Here is a 17,431-nt window from a genome sequence, read left to right on the forward strand (position 1 = left end):
GCTGTCAGAGGCTCCGCCCCCGGCCCAGGCTGCACCTGGCGCCGCAGCAGCCGGAGCGGGTGTGGGTTTCTGTGTGGTTCTGTGGCTCCTGGGTCATATCGGAAAAGCCCTCCCATGGCATTGGCTTGACAGAGACCTACTGTGGGCTCCTAGCACTACACACACGCACGCACACGCACACACACGGGAGCACAATTTTTTTTCTGGTAACTTCACCCCACAAACCTAGAGAGTGGCTAAGGCAAGAACAACAGTATTTATTCAGCAAGTACAAGACCGGTTTGAGAGCTGCATTCAGTGCAACCAGAGACCCTCGCGTTCCGACTGGGAGCCAGCGGGGCTGCGGCCGGGCAGGGGCTCTGCACGGGGCCAGGAGCAGGGGGAGGTGCTGACCACTCATTGGCTCCTTGAACTTCCTCATGTCCATCTTCCAAGCTCCTGGGCAGGGGCAGAGTCTACGTGAGGACGGGTGCGGGGGTGGGGGATGAAGGGAGGAAGGCCCACAGTGGGCCACCCCAGGCGTGGTCTCCCAGCACCACGGCTCACACATCTCAGGCGGAGGCACTCAGAGAACATAAAGCTTTCCTGGCCCAGGCACGGACGCGCTGCCCAGCTGGCCACCAGCACTGCCAGGCTCTTTGGCATCTGCCCAAGGCCCATGACCCAGCAAGGGCCGAAAGGGCTGAAGATGACGGGCACTGGGCCAGGGGAGAGCGTCGCGGTCTTACCCACCCTTATCCACAGTGGCTCTCCCAGGCCCTACCTTCTGTCCCCAGGGCTGCGTCTCTCCACGAGTCCCCTCCCTGCCTCTGTTCCCTGGCTACCATCCCTGTCCTATGAGCCCTGGCATGAGGGACGTGACTCAGCTCACACCACATGGTGAGCCTCCGCCTTCAGACTCAGCTCACACCACACGGCCAGCCTCCACCATCAGACTGGTTCTCGCTCAAACAGAGACTATGCATTCATGTTTTTGTAATGGGGATGAGAAAAATCTATATCTACCTGTGCAAAACAAAGCGGATGCATCCCGGGGAGTTGGCTACATGCTTAGGTGGGCTCTGCAAGATACCTCCCCCCAGGCCTCCTCCCCACAGCTGGGGTAGACAGCCAAGGTCATATGGGTGTCCGTGGACACTCCTTGAGTCCTTCTGGGCCTCAGTTTCCTCATCTTTAAAATGGGGAGAATAATATGTGTTCCACTGTTGTGGGGAGCAAAGGAGGATGCCGACGTGGAAGTGCTCTGAAGATGTGAAAAGCACTGTGGGAAACTGCAGGGTTAAGACCGTGAACCTGAACACATCCAGGGGCCTCGCACAAGCAGGTGTGCACCACCAAGTCACTTCCCCAAGGGGGAGTCCAGGCCTGACCGGGACGAGGTGGCCAAGTTCCGGCCCAGACGACCCAGCCGCCAGGGTCTCCGTGGGAACCTCTGTGGGGCTGTGGAGGCAGGGGGGCCCACCGAGGGGGGCCACCCGGACAGGGGAGGAGACGAGGCACAAGCTGGCGTGGGCGTGGTGCCCACCACAGGGGACCACAGCATCCGTGCAGTCTTGCGGGGTCTACCGCCAGGTCCCGGGCTCTGGGGTCTCCCTCCCTGGCAGCTGGCCAGCCCCTCCCGCTCCCCCTCTCTCAGCAGGCGTGAGGCCTCCTGCCAATCACACAGGAGGAGCGGCGAGGCCTCTGTGCGGCAGGGAGAAGTTTCCGGAAGCTGTGCACGTGTGGGGGGCAGGGGTTGATGCTGGGGGTGATCATGGGCAGAGATGAGAGAGGCCACCCTGCTGCCTGAAGGTCCCCAGGGCCAGCACCCAGGGCCCCTCCCAGAACGCAGGAACCCAGGCTAGGAGGGCAGGGGAGGGCAGGGGGCCTGGACCGGGGCCTCTGGCAGCCTGGGCACCCGGGTGGGGAGAAGAGGGGCTGCGTGGCCAGCCCCCCGCTGTCTTGCTGTCTCTGCCTGTGCTGTCTGGTTGGTGTCGAGTGCAGCATCTCCTAAGAACCACAGCTACTCCTGTTTCTATGCTATGCTAGTGACACGAAGCACCGTTATTATCACAGGATGCACAAACAAGTCAAACCAAACCACTGCGCAAACCAAACGTGCAAAACAAAATCATTTACACGCACCTGGCACCAGCCCCACGCCCCGCCCGCCTCACTTCTGGGCCCGAGCCTCCCAGCGGGCGCAGGCAGGAGGCAGAAGAAACTGGCAAAGGGCACAGGGTGTCCCAACCACACCCGCACAGGGCCGGGGGTGGGGGTGGGGGGGTTGGGGGTGGGGAGGCAGGAGAGCCGGGGAAGCTGACACCTGTCTGTCTGACTTGGGAAGGGGCGGGGTGGGGGAGGGAGGCCTTTTAATACACATCTGCTAAAGTGCTCCGGACAGCTGGCCGCCAGCCAGGGGGCAGGGCACCAAAGTCGGCCTTCCCAGGGCCAGCAGGTGGAGGCAGGTGTGAGAGGAGGGGCTGGGCCTGGGCTCGTGCATAGTGTGGGCTTTCTGGGCCCAGAACAGCCCGCCGGGGCCGAGGCAGGACAGGACCACAGCAGAACAGCTCAAAGTGCCTGTTAGGGTTGGCTCGAAGCACAGTGAATCACGTTCAGGCTTGGGGAGGGCTCCCCGGGTCCCGGGGCCCCCGCCGGTGGTGCGCCGCCCAGCCCAGCCTCTCCCGCCCCCTGCAGCTGCGGCCGGGAGGTGCGCGGGCTGGTGGCAGCGGTGCAGCCCCGCGGTGGGGGCGCCGGTCAGTGCCTTTACCAAATGCCGCTTGACCTGCCGCCAGGGGGCGCGAGGATCCGGGCCGAGGCTCGCTTTGGAACGTGGTCGTCGATCTGAGAACCTGCAGGAAAGGCAGTGCGGAGGTGAGAGGGGGGGTGCGCGCCGTGCTCCTCTCGCGTCTGCGCGGTCTCCCCCTGCGCTCCGCCAGCCCCGGCCCCCCCCGATCCTTTTCAAGTGCCAGCCACAGTCCCCCCACCCCAACAGTCCGAGGGAGCAGGCATCCCCCGGCCTCCGCTGGCTGCCCACCGAGGGTCAGCTCCGAATGTGGTCCCCCACTCCGCGTGCTGGGTCTCGGGGGCAGAACCCAGGGATTCCGCACATGCCTGGGGCCAGGGGCCCACCCGGGGACAGGATAAGGCAAGAAACCAGCAATCAGCGGTGCGCCCGGCTCTTACCAGAGAGGCTGAAGCTGGACTCGTGGAGGTCCCGCATGCCCCCGTGCCGGGTGACCGGCCGCGTGGGCGTGTCGGCCAGCGGCGTGCCCATCTCCTTTTTCCCCGTGTGCACGACAACGGCGACGTCCCCCAGGTAGGGAGTGCGGTCCACTCCCTTCATCTTCAGGGTCTGCAGAGGATGGGGAGAGAGGCAGAGGGGAGAGACGCCGGCCCACTGCCTGCTCCCCCACGGGACCCAGGGGACTGCCGACTGCTCCAGCCCAGGGCCTGGGGAGTTTTCTTGTGGCTCTGGGGCACCTGTCACACGAAGCCTTTGCCTGTGGTCTGACAGAGGCTAAATAGGCCACCGCTGACACCAGAGTCCCCCAGGATAAGCCCAAGTAGATTAGGCAGCTTTTTCCCAAAAGTTGCTTCTTGTTCTCGCTGCCATCTTTGGCCTTTTTTATTTTTTAATTTATTTTTTGGCAGGCAGAGTGGACAGTGAGAGAGAGAGACAGAGAGAAAGGTCTTCCTTTGCCATTGGTTCACCCTCCAATGGCCGCTGCAGCCGGTGCACTGCGGCTGGCGCACCGCGCTGATCCGATGGCAGGAGCCAGGTACTTATCCTGGTCTCCCATGGGGTGCAGGGCCCAAGCACCTGGGCCATCCTCCACTGCACTCCCTGGCCACAGCAGAGAGCTGGCCTGGAAGAGGGGCAACCGGGACAGAATCCGGCGCCCCGACCGGGACTAGAACCCTGTGTGCTGGCGCCACAAGGCGGAAGATTAGCCTAGTGAGCCGCGGCGCCGGCCATAGCCTAACTTTCTGTGTCTGTTAGCAGGAATAGCCCCATCTTCAGAGACCCCCTTCCTCCTAGAGCTGTGAGCAATGAGTCCTTCTTCGCAGCTTTCTCCATGGGGGCAGGCTGCGGCTTCTGCACCAGAACTGCTTTCTGCCTCGGCTTCGTTAGCCAAGTCCCGGGCAGGTGCTCAGACTGGGTCTGCGCGGGTCACCGGCCCTCACATCCCTACCGCTGAGCAGGTGGAGACTAGGAACGCGCCCCTTGGGGGCAGCCTGTGATCTAGTGGCTAAGACGCCTGTGTCACATGTTGCAGTACTTAGGTTCCACCCCGGTCTGGCTCTGGCTCCAGACCCCGGGGACAATGATGCTGGCTCAAGTACTTGGGTCCCTGCCGCCCACGTGGGAGACCTGGACTGGGTTCCCAGCTCTGGCTTGGTCTAGGCTGTTGCAGGCTTTTGAGGAACCAACAAGCAGATGGGGATGGCTCTCTCTCTCTCTCCCCCTCCCTCTCAAATAAACAGCAATTTCTTAAAAATTAAGAAGAAGAAAAATGAAGCACACCAGGAGTTGGCAGCTTTTCTACAGTCCCAAGGTCAAGTTGGAGGAAAGAAGCTGCTGCCCAAAAGGACAGACACATCACTCCCGGGGTAGGCAGGCTTCCACTGTGGGCCTCAGTGAACAGCACTTTCGTGTGGACACACACGTCCCGCCTCTCCTGGACACACCCGAGTACAGCCGCCAGCATACAGCAGCTCCCTATTTAACTGTGGGTAGCTGCCAAACCGCCTTCCGCACGGCTGCACCGCATCCTGTCCCTTCCAGCAATGGCGGGAGCTTCCCGTGGCCCTGCCTCCTCGGCTACACTGCTGAATCCCACGTGTGCACACGGTAGCACCCTCTGCACCTGAAGCCACCGCCCTTCCAGGTGCATTCTGGGAGCAGGGCACGGAGCCTCCTATACCCCTGGAGGGAACAAATCTGCATTGGGATTTAACATTGTTTTCTGGAAGCCCAAGCCTGCTCCCCACGGCAGGCCTGGCTTGACATGTCTTCATTTGTTGGCTTCTGGGAGAGAAGGGGCCTTGGTGACTGAAACTAGGCCCTCCCGCGGGGAGACAGAGCAGCAGCCTTGATCTTTCTTCCTTCCTTTCTTTCTTTCTTTCTTTTTTTTTTTTTTTTTTTTTTTTTAAGATTTATTGATCTGGAGGGCAGAGTAACAGGGAGAGGGGATGGGGGGAGAGAACTCCCACTTGCTAGTTCACCTCCCCAAATGCCTGCACAAGCTGGGGCTTGGCCATGGGTCTCCCACGTGGGTGGCAGGGACTCAAGTACTTGAGCCATCGTCTGCTGCCTCTTAGACACATGAGTAAGGGAGATGGATCAGAAGCAGAGTATTCAGGACTGGAACTGGCACTCGGTGCAGGATGCTGGCATCCTGGGCAGTGACTTAACTCGTTGGCCCTCAATGTCCATTCTGGTGGCCTTGATCTTTTGGTGTTAAAACACCTGCTTACCGTTGGGCTTTCGACAAAACGGCTTCCCAAATACCAGTTCTACCCCCACTGACTTCCTCAAGAGCGCAGGAGGGAGCCAGGCAATAGCAGCCCCCCCCCGGGGGGTGGGGGCCCCTGAGCGCACATACCAGTGGGCACACATTGCCATCTTGGGCCTCAAAGAACCCGGGACTCTGTCTGCCTGGTCGTTTGAAGCCCTACCTATCTGGTATTCAGAGAAGGGACAGGGAAGCCAGCACGTGCCACCTCTAGCACGCGCCTTGCTCAGTGCTGGACGGAAGGCAAGAAGAGCGGGTGGGAAAGCAGGGCGGGCCAGTGCTGGCAGGTGCGCCTCCCCGCCCCCCCCCCCCCCCCCCCAGCTTACCTTCTCTCTCTGGACCAGCTTCTTGTAGACTGTGTCTGGGAAGGACCTCAGCGGGCAGAACTTGCCGGTGCCCTCGGCGCACATGAAGACGCCGTTCTCGTAGACGACACGGCCCCGGCTGATGGTGACCAGGGGCACGCCATGACAGCGCATGTTCTCGTACAGGTTGAAGTCTCCCCCCTGCACCTGGGTGCTGGCCGAGATGGTCCTGGCGGGGGAGGCAACGGTGGGAGAGGAAGCTCTGAGAAAGAAAATGGCTGTGACCGCTGGACAGGACGGGACGGTCCCCAGGGGCTCCCCTAGTGAGCTGCCAAGATTCACGGGTTGAGGTCTTAACACCAGAACCTCAGAACGTGATCGTATTCGGGGACAGCGCACTTTGAGGGTAACTGAGGCAAATGAGGATATATAGGTGGCCCTGGTCCAATCAGACTGTGTCCCTGGAGGAGGAGGAGGCCAAGACTCTGGCCACGGGGGTCCCACAAAGGCAGGCCCACGTGAGGACAGCGGGAGAAGCTGGGGTCCTCTTTCTCCCGGCTACAAGAAGGGCAAGGAGTGCAGGCTTTGGGCGCTGGGCAACACAAGTCCCCTTAGCACCCCCAGGCCCTCTAGCGCTAGCGCCCAGCGGCAGAGTTTACTTCGTGGCTTCCGGGTCCCACACCACCACGTCGGCGTCGGCGCCAGGGATGATGCGGCCCTTGCGGGGATACAGGTTGAGAATCTTAGCCGCGTTGGAACTGGTGACGGCCACAAAACGGTTCTCATCCATTTTTCCTCCAACCTGAAACATTGCAGAAGTGGGAGGTCAGCCGGGTAGGTACCCGGGGTGTGCCTCAAATCCCTTGTCCTCTTTTTGTTATTTTAATCATCTTTTTGCTTATGTGAGAGAGACAGACAGACAGACAACAGGGGAGGGGCAGGTGGGGCCAAAGCTGGGAACCAGGAGCTCCATCCAGGTCTCTCATGGGGGTGGCAGGGACCTGAGCCATCGACTCTGCCTCCAAGTGTGTGCATTGGCAGAAAGCTAGAGTTAGGAGCCAGAGCCGGGAAGCAAACCCAGTGCTCCAGTGTCAGATGCTGGCCAGTTAACTGCTAGGCTGAACTCTGCAACCTGTGACCCTGACCTGTGACCTTCCAGCTCCCTTGCTCAGAACAGCAGCCCTAAGGAGACCATGCTGTGGGTGCCAGCTGCTGCCTCAGTGCCGTGAGCTCACTCCCACCCTTCTCCTTCCCCAGGCAACAGCGCCCGGTATGGACGAGCCAGGGGCTCCCGTGTGTGTGCAAAGGGTCATCCTGTCATCTCCCCTCGGGTGTGGGGGTCCCGTTCCAAGACCTCCAGTGGGGGCCAGGAGCTGAGGTGGGGACTGAGCTCCACGGGGCCAGCCCCCTCTATCTGCAGGTTCTGCATCAAAAATATCCGGAAAAAACTAGGTCTGCCCGCACACAGACAGACTTCTTTTGCCTATCATTATTCTCTAAAAATAGCCACTATCTACGTAGCGTGTACATTGTACCAGGAATTATAAGTAATCTAGCATAAGGGAAGACAAACCCCATTATTTAGAAGGGCCCTGAGCATCCGCCGATTCTGGCACCTGAGGAGGGTCCTGGAACCCACCCCCGACACGTCCCAAGGACAACCATATCCGTGTGCTGTTCCCCCCCCCCCACACACACCTATGATAAAGTCTGACTTAGAAATTAGGTCTGGGAAGAGAGCATCAATAACTAACACACAACGTACTGCAATAAAAGGTACTTAACCCCCCCGAGTTGTTCATTCGTGGAACTTTCCATTTAGTATTTCTGGGCCGTGGTTGGCTGTGGTCACTGAGACCTTGGAAACCAGGCGAGGAAGCAGCGTTTCCCGTGCTCCGGGATAGCATTCCCCCCTCCCCGCCCCTGCCCCCCACAAGCCGCGAGGACACCGGGGACCTCCCAAGCTGCTGGCTTTGTCTCCAGCACTTTAGAGCTCGTACTGTGTGCTGAATCCAATCCGTGATAGATCAAGACCGAAAATACTCACTCCTCACGCGCAGAACAGGTGGTATTCAAATGAAGCCCCAGCCCCTATCTTTTTTGAAGTGCAATTAGGCAAAATTTATCAACAGCCTTAAAAACACTTTCTTACATCGTGGCCTAGAAATCCACTTCCAGGAACCCACGCGAAGGGAGTGGCTGGAAAATGCTGTTGAGAGACTCAGGAGCAAGGGGGTCCCCACAGCATCATTTCTAAGAGCGAAAATGAAAGAGCCCAGAGCTCCCGGCACTAGGAAGGATTAAATAAAGGGAGGCGCTTCACTTCCTGCCCTGGAGGAAATGCGATTCAGCCATCACGAGGATTGTGAAGAATCTCTGCGGGTGGGTTTGGCACGGTGGTTAACACAGCGCTTGGGATGTTCGTGTTCCACACCAGAGTGCTTGGGTTCCAGTCCCAGCTCTGCTTCCAATTCCAGCTGCTGCTAATGGGCACCCTGAGACAGCAGGCCACGGCCCAAGGACTTGGGCCCCTCCCCCTGCGTGGGGGGTCCAGATTGCGTTCTGGACTCCTGGCTTCAGCCTGACCCAACCCTGGCTGTGGCAGGTATTTGGGGAATGAACCAGCAGTTGGAAGATTTTTGTCTATCTTTGTCTCTTTGCCTTTCAAATAAGTAAAAATAGATGAATAATTTAAAAAACGGACAGCAAATAAATATACTTAAAAAGAATTTTTACTGACATATGAAGACACTCAAAATATACTGATACTTAAAGGCAAAAAAGGAAAAATTGAACCCAGTTATTAAAATAACATATAGTGCATCCCAGAACTAGAAGGAAATTCATCAGAATGTTAATAGCTTAATTTCCAGGCATGGAGTTTTGGGGACTGTCTTCTTTCTTTCTTTTTTTTAAAGGATTTATTTATTTATTTGAAAGGCAGAGAAAGATCATCCATCTGCTGGTTCACTCCCCAAATGGCCACGACGGCCAGAGCTGGGCCAGTCTGAGGACAGGAGCCCAGAGCTGCTTCTGGGTCTCCCCCATGGGTGCAGGGGCACCAGCACTTGGGCCAGCTTCCACTGCTTTCCCAGGCGCATTAGCAGGGAGCTGGATCAGAAATGGAGCCCATATGGGAAGCCTGGCACTGCAGGCAGCAGCTTTACCCCCATGCCACAGCCCACAGCACCCGCCTCGTGGGGAATGATTTCTTACACTTTTCTGTATTTTCCCATAACTGGGCGAATACCTTTCTCATCGGGGGTAAGAGATCCTTGGTGGAACCTGCTCTCCCAAGGGCCTTCTTCACAACAGTAGCATAGAGGGGCTTAGGGAGAGGAGGGCCCGGGGACGTACCACGCCTCTCTCCCACACGACGCTCATACGGTCCTGCACGCCGCTCACTCCGTGCGGGATCTTGGTGAAGTCCTCCTTGCCCATGGCCTTCTGCTTCGTGGTGAACGGCCGGTGATCTGACGCCACGATGTTGAGAGTATCACTGGGCAGACAGAAAGAAGGGACGGGTGGGAGAGGGAAGGGACAGGTACAGGGAACACCTGTGCTCAGGGAACCTGAGACAGCCAACTCCCATCTCAGCTCTGCCACTTGGTAGAGTCACTTCAGCTGTGTGAACCTCAGTTGACTCATCTGCGGAATGGGAATATGAACAGACTGCCAGCATCAGAGGGACTCCAGGGACTGCTTTTGGGATGGCAATTTTTTCTCAAAGATTTATTTTATTCATTTGAAAGGCAGTTACGGATGGGGAAGCGGGGAGAGGAGAGAGGTCTTCCATCCTCTGGTTCACTCCCCAAATGGCTGCAACAGTTGGGGCTGGGGCCCAAGCGCTTGGGCCATCTTCCGCTGCTTTCCCAGGCACATTAGCAAGGAGCTGGATAGAAAGTGGAGCAGCCAGGACTGGAAGAAGCACCCATGTGGGATGCTGGCATTGTAGGTTGTAGCTTAACCCACTATGCCAAAGTGCTGCCCTGGCATGGCGGTTTTTCTGGTGAAGATACTGCATGGAGAACAAATGGACTTAGGGTTCGGCTAACGTGAGCCTCACGCCAGCTCCCTCTCACCAGCTCCGCGGCCCCAGCAGTGCCTGCTGGCAACGGGCGGGTGCTCAGTAAGACACTCACAGGATCAGTGTTAAACTCTGCTAACAACTCAAAGCCACATCCTCCCTGGACGAGGGGCTCTAACGTCCCAGAGGGAAAGAAGGAATGGACAAGACGGCAGGGAAGCGTGACTTAGCAGACCCAGCAGGCTCTGCAGGTCAGCGGGTTTGTCACCAGTGCCATCCGTGACCACGGTCTTCAGGCCATTATCAAGGCCATCTCCAGGCAAGGCTGCAGGTGGCAAAGGCATTGCCACACTGCCCAGAGGCTCTACAGGTGGCCAAGACCCAGGGCCAGCCGGCAGCAGGCCCTCTGCCAAGCTAGGGGGCAGGCCCAGGACCACGTTTAGAAAGCGAGGGCTCACGGCAGAGGAGCAGAAGGTGCGGTCCAGCCCAGGGCACCCTCAGGAGGAAGTGCCCTTGCAGGCCAGGGTGGGGGGCTGGCTGCAGCAGGCTTCATGCGGAAGTGGGAGGGCCCCGAGGGTCAGCTGGGGGGGTCTCATTTCACTCCACGGGAGATGCACAGCCTTGCACGTAGCTGTGGCGTCCACGGTGCCTACTGCGGGAGGGGGAGCGGGTAGCAGGGACCTTCTCTGCGGTGGTAACTCTCTCGGGCCATTTGCAGTCAGGCTACCCAGAGGGACCGCTGCCGGGGGCTTGGCTCACTGCCCACGGCTCTCGTCAGACGACTAAGGGCCTTGGCCAAAGCCACAGTAAGATGATGACTTGGCGCTTTCCATGCCCTGGGCAGGAAGTCCCTGGGCTTCGGAGGCTGCTGGGAGCCCTTCGTGGGGATGCGGAAGACGCTGCTCCGTGGTGCTGAGGCTGTGTCCCAGACCCCTGAGGGACCCCCTCCCCTAACCACGTCCTCTACACCGACAGAGATGAATGGAGTCGCCTGGGTTTCGCTTTCTCCGTGGGGGTCTCTGATCCCTGGGCAGGGCCTGGGTCAGAAGGGGTCCCTGTCGCAGGGTCACAGATGGCAGGTCAGGCACCCTTTAGCACATCCCCAACTCCACAATTTGAGCACCCAACGCAAAAGGCTCCTACACAGTGGACGCCCACTACGCAGGTGCAAACGAACAAGGTCTCATCTCGCCCCAGAAGGGATTCTGGGTTCTCACAGCGCTGCCTGAATCCAGGAGATGGGAAACACCATGCAGATCCCTGGGAGTTTAAATCATGAATGGCTTTGTCAAGTGCACCCTTTTAAAAATGTACCTGTTCAAATGAAAACATGCGAGCCCTTTAAGAAATCAGACTTTCAGTAAAGGACAAATCTTTATAGATTGTACTTTTTATTACTACATAGCCCGAGAAATCACTTTCTAAAGTAGATAATTATGAAACAGCTCATATTTTCTTATAGGAATGGGAATTGGTGTCTGGATTTTCTATCATGAATTTTGCATCATATAAATTACAACCAACAATAAACTCTATATAAAAGCAAGATGAAAGTCATCTTACATTCCTATAAATAAGTATTAAAGTTACGCTCCAAATCCCATGAAACAGCGCACATTATGGCAAGCACTGATTTCAAAAGGGATTCAAATGCTTCTTGTGACACATGAAACCATGACTTTACTTAAGGAAAACCAATTAGAGCGATTTGACAAGACAGGCTAGATAAACTCACCCTGCTCAGTTCATGACATTTCCTTCCCTGCCTACTTGGATCTGCACGGGTTGGGGCACTTGTCATCTTTCTGTTCTTTCAGTAAATTGTGCGTGCAGCAAGCAGAGGTATTTAAAAAGCTTCTTTGGCCTTGGAAACAGCCCGAGCTATTATAGTGAGTTCTTGATCATCAATTGTTCTGTTGTCTTAAAAATAATGGACAAGGGGCCAGTGCTGTGGCATAGCTGGTAAAGCCACCTGCCACCTGCAGTGCCGGCATCCCTCAGGGGTGCCGGTTCGAGTCTCAGCTGCTCCACTTCCGATCTAGCTCTCTGCTGTGGCCTGGGAAAGCAGTAGAAGATGGCCCAAGTGCTTGGGCTCCTGCACCCTTGTGGGAGACCCGGAAGAAGCTCCTGGCTCCTGGCTTCGGATCAGCGCAGCTCTGGGCTTGATTTCCCACCAAGGCAGGCCCTGGAGGCAGTGGTGATGCCTGAAGTAGTGCGGGAGACCTGGACTGCGCTCCTGGCTCCTGCCTCCACCCCCAGCCCAGCCCTAGTGGTTGCGGGTATTTGAGGAACACATGGGCGGATGGCAGCTCTCTCTCTCTCTCTCACACAAGTAGGTAAAGAATAACAACGGTGACGAGGAGCTGACCTTGCATTTCTCCTTCCATCTTTACCCTCCAAACTTACTTAGATCTGTAGGGGCTGCTGCTTTTCCCAACACCGAAACGGTGGGACCGGACAAAGCCATCGCCGCTGTGCCGAGGCGCACGCTGGCCCTCCCCCACACAGAGCCCCTCGCTGCCGTCCTCTGCGGAAAACCCCCCTCCCACTCCTCTCTCTAGGCCTTTACCAGACCAGGATGACTAAAAACTAAGGACAGGGATGAAATAAGTGCCCCGTCAGCTCAAGAGAGCCACCCTCCGTGGGGCCGGTCACTTCCTGCCACCTCCCCAATTCCCCCGGAAGGGGGCGTGTCAGCCCTCAGCCCCCTGGAAGTAGGAGATGGGGCAGAGAGGGGCCCTGCCGAGGCTCCCACATGCTGGTCTGTTGGTCTGCATCTCCCCCTGCTGGAGCTGAGCGGTGCTTCCACACCCTGTCCCCAAAGCCTAGCAGGGGACAGTTCAACAGGTTCCCGTGTGGAGAATGGAGGTGACAGCCGAGGGCGCCTGCCTGGGGATGGCAGAGCCGTGGGTGCTTCCTCTGGGGCCTGGCTGCCTTGCCAGGGTCCTTGCTCATGGACACTGCCAGTGCTGGGAGCTGGGTGTGGATAAGAATTCGCCCGCAGAGCCTGAGGTGGGCAGGGGGTGGGGTGGGCGGGAGAGTGGCTTTCCAACTGGTGGGACTTTAATATCCAGAAGCCACGAAAGCAAGGGCCACGCCCCAGAAATGTCACTAGAGGCAGAAAGAAGCTGCAGGCAGGTACTGGGGCGAAGCCACACCTCGCGGCTGCACCCCACCCCAGTCAGACGCTTTCTCCAGCTTAGGAAAAAGCAGCGCTGGAAAGAGGGGAATAGAGATCTGGAGGGAGGGTGTGGGTGGAAAGAGGGAGAAAGTGCAGAAGGGGCCGGCGCTGCGGTGTAGTAGGCTAAGCCTCCACCTGCGACGCCAGCATCCCTTATGCGTGGGCAGCAGGTTCGAGTCCTGGCTGCTCCACTTCCGATCTAGCTCTCTGCTGCGGCCTGGGAAAGCAGTAGAAGATGTCCCAAGTCCTTGGGCCCCTGCACCTGCGTGGGAGACCCGGAAGAAGCTCCTGGCTCCTGGCTTCGGATAAGCATAGCTCTGGCCATTGTGGCCATTTGGGGAATGAACCAGCAGATTGGGAGACCTTTCTGTCTCTGCCTTTCTGTGGTTCTGCCTTTCAAATACATAAATAAATCTTTAAAGGCAGAAAGTGCAGCAGCAAGAGGGAATGAGGAAGGAAGAAGAGCGCACAGAGGGGTCGTGCACACAGGACAGGGAGACACAGGCAGGGGCACGTGTGCTCCATGGTGTCAGAGGCCACGCCCGACAGCTCCCCGCTGGGCTGCAGCCTGAGTCCAGTGCTGGCAGCTTGCAGAAACTACCGTCGCAGGCTTAAGTATGTCTTGGACTCGGAAACTCTCACTCCAAACCATGTGGCCAGAGAGGCCTCACAGCACGGCCATCATCTGCTGGGCCCCCGAGAAGGTAACAAGAGCAAATGCCACCCTGCAGGCACAGGGAGCCCCGCCCTGGTCACATCTGCTTCCGGAACACCCACCGAGTCCCCAGGCGGCCGCGCAGGGCAGGCCCCCGCTGAGATGTCTTACTTGGCCAGCAGGCTCATGAGGTAGGTGGAGGTGTTGGTGTCCAGCCTCAGGGGAGGCACCGTGACGTAGGCGGCCGCGTGGGCCCAGTCCTGGTGGTAGTAGTGCAGGCCGGTCAGCGTGGCGTGGGCGGTGGTGGTCTCTGCCAGCACAACCTTCCCTGGAGGAAGAAGGGTCCCAACCATAACCAGGGGGCCACGGAACCCGAGAGACCACGGATCTGAGCCTCCTGTTTTACAGGTGTAGGGGTGGAAGTGGGAGACAGTGGGGTCCGGTCCAGGCTGGCGGATGGCTGAGAAGCCAGCTGGGGTCCAGCTCCCAGACGGCCCTGTTTTCCTGTGGACTCCTGGCAAGGGGAACAGGAGGCTGTGGACCCCCGGGCTGGGCAGTCCCAGGGCTGCTTGTAGGGGTCTGGCTGGGCTGAAGCATCAGTGTGTGCAGGGAGCCGTGGGACATGAGGCTGGACAGCGGGGTGGGAGCGAGCAGGGCTGCCAAGGCCACACCAAGGAGCAGCCTGGGCAAGCGGGCACTGCAGCAGCTTCAGGACAGTCGCGGGGGGCGGGCACTGTAGCAGGGCCAGGGTTCAGGGTGCTGGTGGGGTGGGGGAGGGTCAGGGCAGAGGAGCCACAGCAGTCCAGGAGAGACCCCACAGGGCTTCTATTGGGGGTCGAGTGGAGGGGTTGCCGTCTAAAGCGCGACCAGTGGGGAGGCTGCCATGCCCTTGCCTCTGAGTTGCAGCCCAGGGCTGTGACTGCCACTTTGCTGCGCTAAGCCACAGCACGGCCAGCGGGACCGCAGGTGTCAGCCCCAGGTGCAGCGCCGGCGCCCCCCAGCGGCCAGTGGGATGTAAGAGAAGCTGGGCCCACTGGCTGGCATGTCCCCCAGGGACTTCCCAGACCACCATCCACCCCGGAAACGTGCACTGGAACCCGTCCAGGATTTCATGCTGGATGCCAAGGCAACCGCTAGTGAAACCCGAGAGAGATGTTCCCAGGCCCGATGGTGGTGCCAGTCTCCCCAGAAAGCTGCTACGCATGCAGGCGTGCAGAGGAAAACACTCTGATTGCAAAGGACTGAGCCAGGTGAGTGCAGGGCAGGGCTGAGGAGAGAGGGGCAGGTGCTGGCCCTGGGCGTGCTCGGAGCCGGGGGGGGGGCCCCCGGCATTCTCGAACCCCACCTCATAGCCGAGCCCTGTCCGTCCAAGCCCAAGGACTCACCTTGCATCTTAGCAGCTGCGATAACGTCACCAGCCGAGATGCTGGACACGTTGACCAGGTAGATCGGACAATGAGTCTAAACACAAGGAAGAGTGGGAAGTGGGGGGGCAGCAGCCCATGCACTTGGCAAGCACCCAATCACCCGGCCACATGATCCTGCTCCCGCCCCAGGGGACACAGGGCTGGCAGCCAGAGCGCAAGCGCAGGCCAAGGACTGAATGAAGTGAGGGTGGCCGGCAGCAGCCAGCACCAGAGCCCCCCACCCCCGGGGCGGGCCGGGGGAGCCCACCCACGAGGCAGCCCCGTGGCGGGACTGCCTGCACCTCACGTTCTCTCCCATCCGACAACCACGACCACTGTAATTTTCCCGTTCATAACCGTGATGGCCTGAGACAGTGGGGATTAGTTTCCATGTCTAAAATTACGAGTTCTGCCACCTCGAGGCTGCTCTACCGGCGGACAGAAGGTACCCTGGAGAAGAACATGCCGGGGGCCTACGCTCAGTGTCTCGGCCAGACGACACCTGGACTGTCCTAGGATTAACTCTTCCTCCGCTAAAGCTGGGTGACGTGGTCCCTGGCTTAACTTCTCTGGGCCCAAGCTTGAGCCGAAAACCAAAGCTGCCCATGCCTTTCCTTACTGTCCGTGACGTTTCCATCGGGAAAGAATGGATGAAATGACTGTTGTCATGACGACCACACACCGCCACTGCTGGCTGCCCACGAGCTAACGGGAACCTGTTCCTTACTCCTTGATTTTCAGAGGAGGAGGAACTGGCCTGAGGGTGATGTGATTGGCACAGCGGACGTTCTGATTCTGCGACTGGCTGCACCTGCTGCCTCTCTGTGTCCCTGTAACTTCTCCGTGCACCTTCCCTCCTGCCTGCATCCTGGTGGGGAGCCCAGGCTGTCTCAGCAGGGAGGTTCCCAGAGAGAGCCCATTAAGGTCATGGCGCCAATGATCCCGACACAGACAGCTGGGCTTCCCACTCCAGTTTCTGTCTCAGTCGGCCTGCAGCCTGGGAATTTGCGTTTCAAAGTTCCTCTTTCCAAGAAGTGAGGCTGAGGCTGCTGGTCTGGGGACCACACTATGGAAACCAGCAATCTCGCTCAGAGGATGTGAGAACGGAACCCTTTAGGGGTGGCCTAGGAGAAACTACCTGTCTAAGGGCTCCACACTTATAACGTGCTCCCCGCCCACGGCACGGCGGAAAGCTACCAATGCTCTCGTCCCAGTGCTCTGTGATGCCAGGGTTATATTTGGCACAGGCCAAAGCTAGAATCCTGGAGCCACATCTCTCCCCAACTCCTCCCATCAACACTGCATCACCCTGAACCACACCCCGGAAATAGCGTGAGAAAGTGGCCCGGAGGCAGTTTGCAGTGACGGTTCTGGAAGACAAAACTACCTACGTCTCTGAAAGAGATTCCAGCTGGGGGAGGCTCTGCGGCGCCCCCACACCTTTCCTGCGCCCCTCGGGAGCCATCTGCACCTGAGCAACGAGCTGAGGTTCCAGCAAGCGCAGCCTGGCGGGCTGGAGAGCCGGGCGGGGGTCGACGGCACTGGCCCAGCCGTCGGGGCCGGGGTCCCGGGAGCCAGGCTCAGAGTGGCCCCCAGCGCGGGAGGGTGCACCGCGAGGCTGGTTTCGGATCCCGTGGTGATCGGGCCACTTACCCTGTTGGCGATGGTGATGACGCGGTGAGCAGCTTCCGCTTCCAGCTGTCGGCATAGAGGACAGGGAGAAACCAAGTGTCACCATCCGCTCCCGGCCTGCCCACCCCAGCTGAGAGCGCTCGGCATAGAAAGTGCCGGGACGTCTGACAAGAGCAGGAGGAGCCGTCTGGGCCCACGGGGGCTGCCTCGGGGGCAAGGGCTAGGCAGGATCACCAAGCTTCACCCCCTGGGGCTCCCACGGAGGGAGAATCCTAGGACTCAGAACACTGGGACATCCTCACGGGACTCTAACAGAGTTCAGCAAAGGCAACGAAATTAAGCTGATGAAAACCTGAGGCACGTCTTGTCCATTCTCTCTGCAGCCTCCCCGGCAATGCAGTACAGGAGTAATAATGACTGAATTCAGCCTGGAGCAGGCCCCCTCTGCACCTGGCACTTCTGACCCTGTTAGCCTGAGAGATCCTGGGGCGGGGTGTGGGCTCAGGTAGCTCCTGGTGGGCAGAGGGGCTCGGCTGCAATACAGGATGTCGGGCAGCGTGCCTGAACTCAGCCCTGCACCTGCCAATAGCTCTCCACCCCTCCCCCTCCCACTGGAACAACCCAAACTGTCTCTCAACATTGCCCACTGCCCCCTGGAGAGCAAAACCTGGCCTGCCATGGACAAAAAACCTTGCACTTCACCGACACGTGCGGCCAGGACTGCGCC

General features: G+C 58.8%; 1 protein-coding gene across 1 annotated transcript in view; it reads right to left on the bottom strand.

The window, feature by feature from the left end:
• Window positions 1–2,544: 2,544 nt before the first annotated feature.
• Window positions 2,545–17,431, bottom strand: part of DPYSL5 (dihydropyrimidinase like 5) — an 80,026-nt gene continuing 65,139 nt past the window's right edge. The window contains exons 6-13 of the mRNA XM_008254646.4: window positions 16,726–16,770; window positions 15,052–15,127; window positions 13,838–13,994; window positions 9,161–9,302; window positions 6,463–6,605; window positions 5,825–6,032; window positions 3,166–3,334; window positions 2,545–2,831 (exon numbers count right to left, since the gene is read on the bottom strand). Of these exons, the coding sequence (XP_008252868.2) occupies window positions 2,746–2,831; window positions 3,166–3,334; window positions 5,825–6,032; window positions 6,463–6,605; window positions 9,161–9,302; window positions 13,838–13,994; window positions 15,052–15,127; window positions 16,726–16,770 (1,026 nt within the window). The 3' untranslated portion in view covers window positions 2,545–2,745. The remainder of the gene's footprint in view (window positions 2,832–3,165; window positions 3,335–5,824; window positions 6,033–6,462; window positions 6,606–9,160; window positions 9,303–13,837; window positions 13,995–15,051; window positions 15,128–16,725; window positions 16,771–17,431) is intronic.

This window comes from Oryctolagus cuniculus, chromosome 2 (assembly GCF_964237555.1).
Source record: "Oryctolagus cuniculus chromosome 2, mOryCun1.1, whole genome shotgun sequence".
Taxonomy (NCBI): domain Eukaryota; kingdom Metazoa; phylum Chordata; class Mammalia; order Lagomorpha; family Leporidae; genus Oryctolagus; species Oryctolagus cuniculus.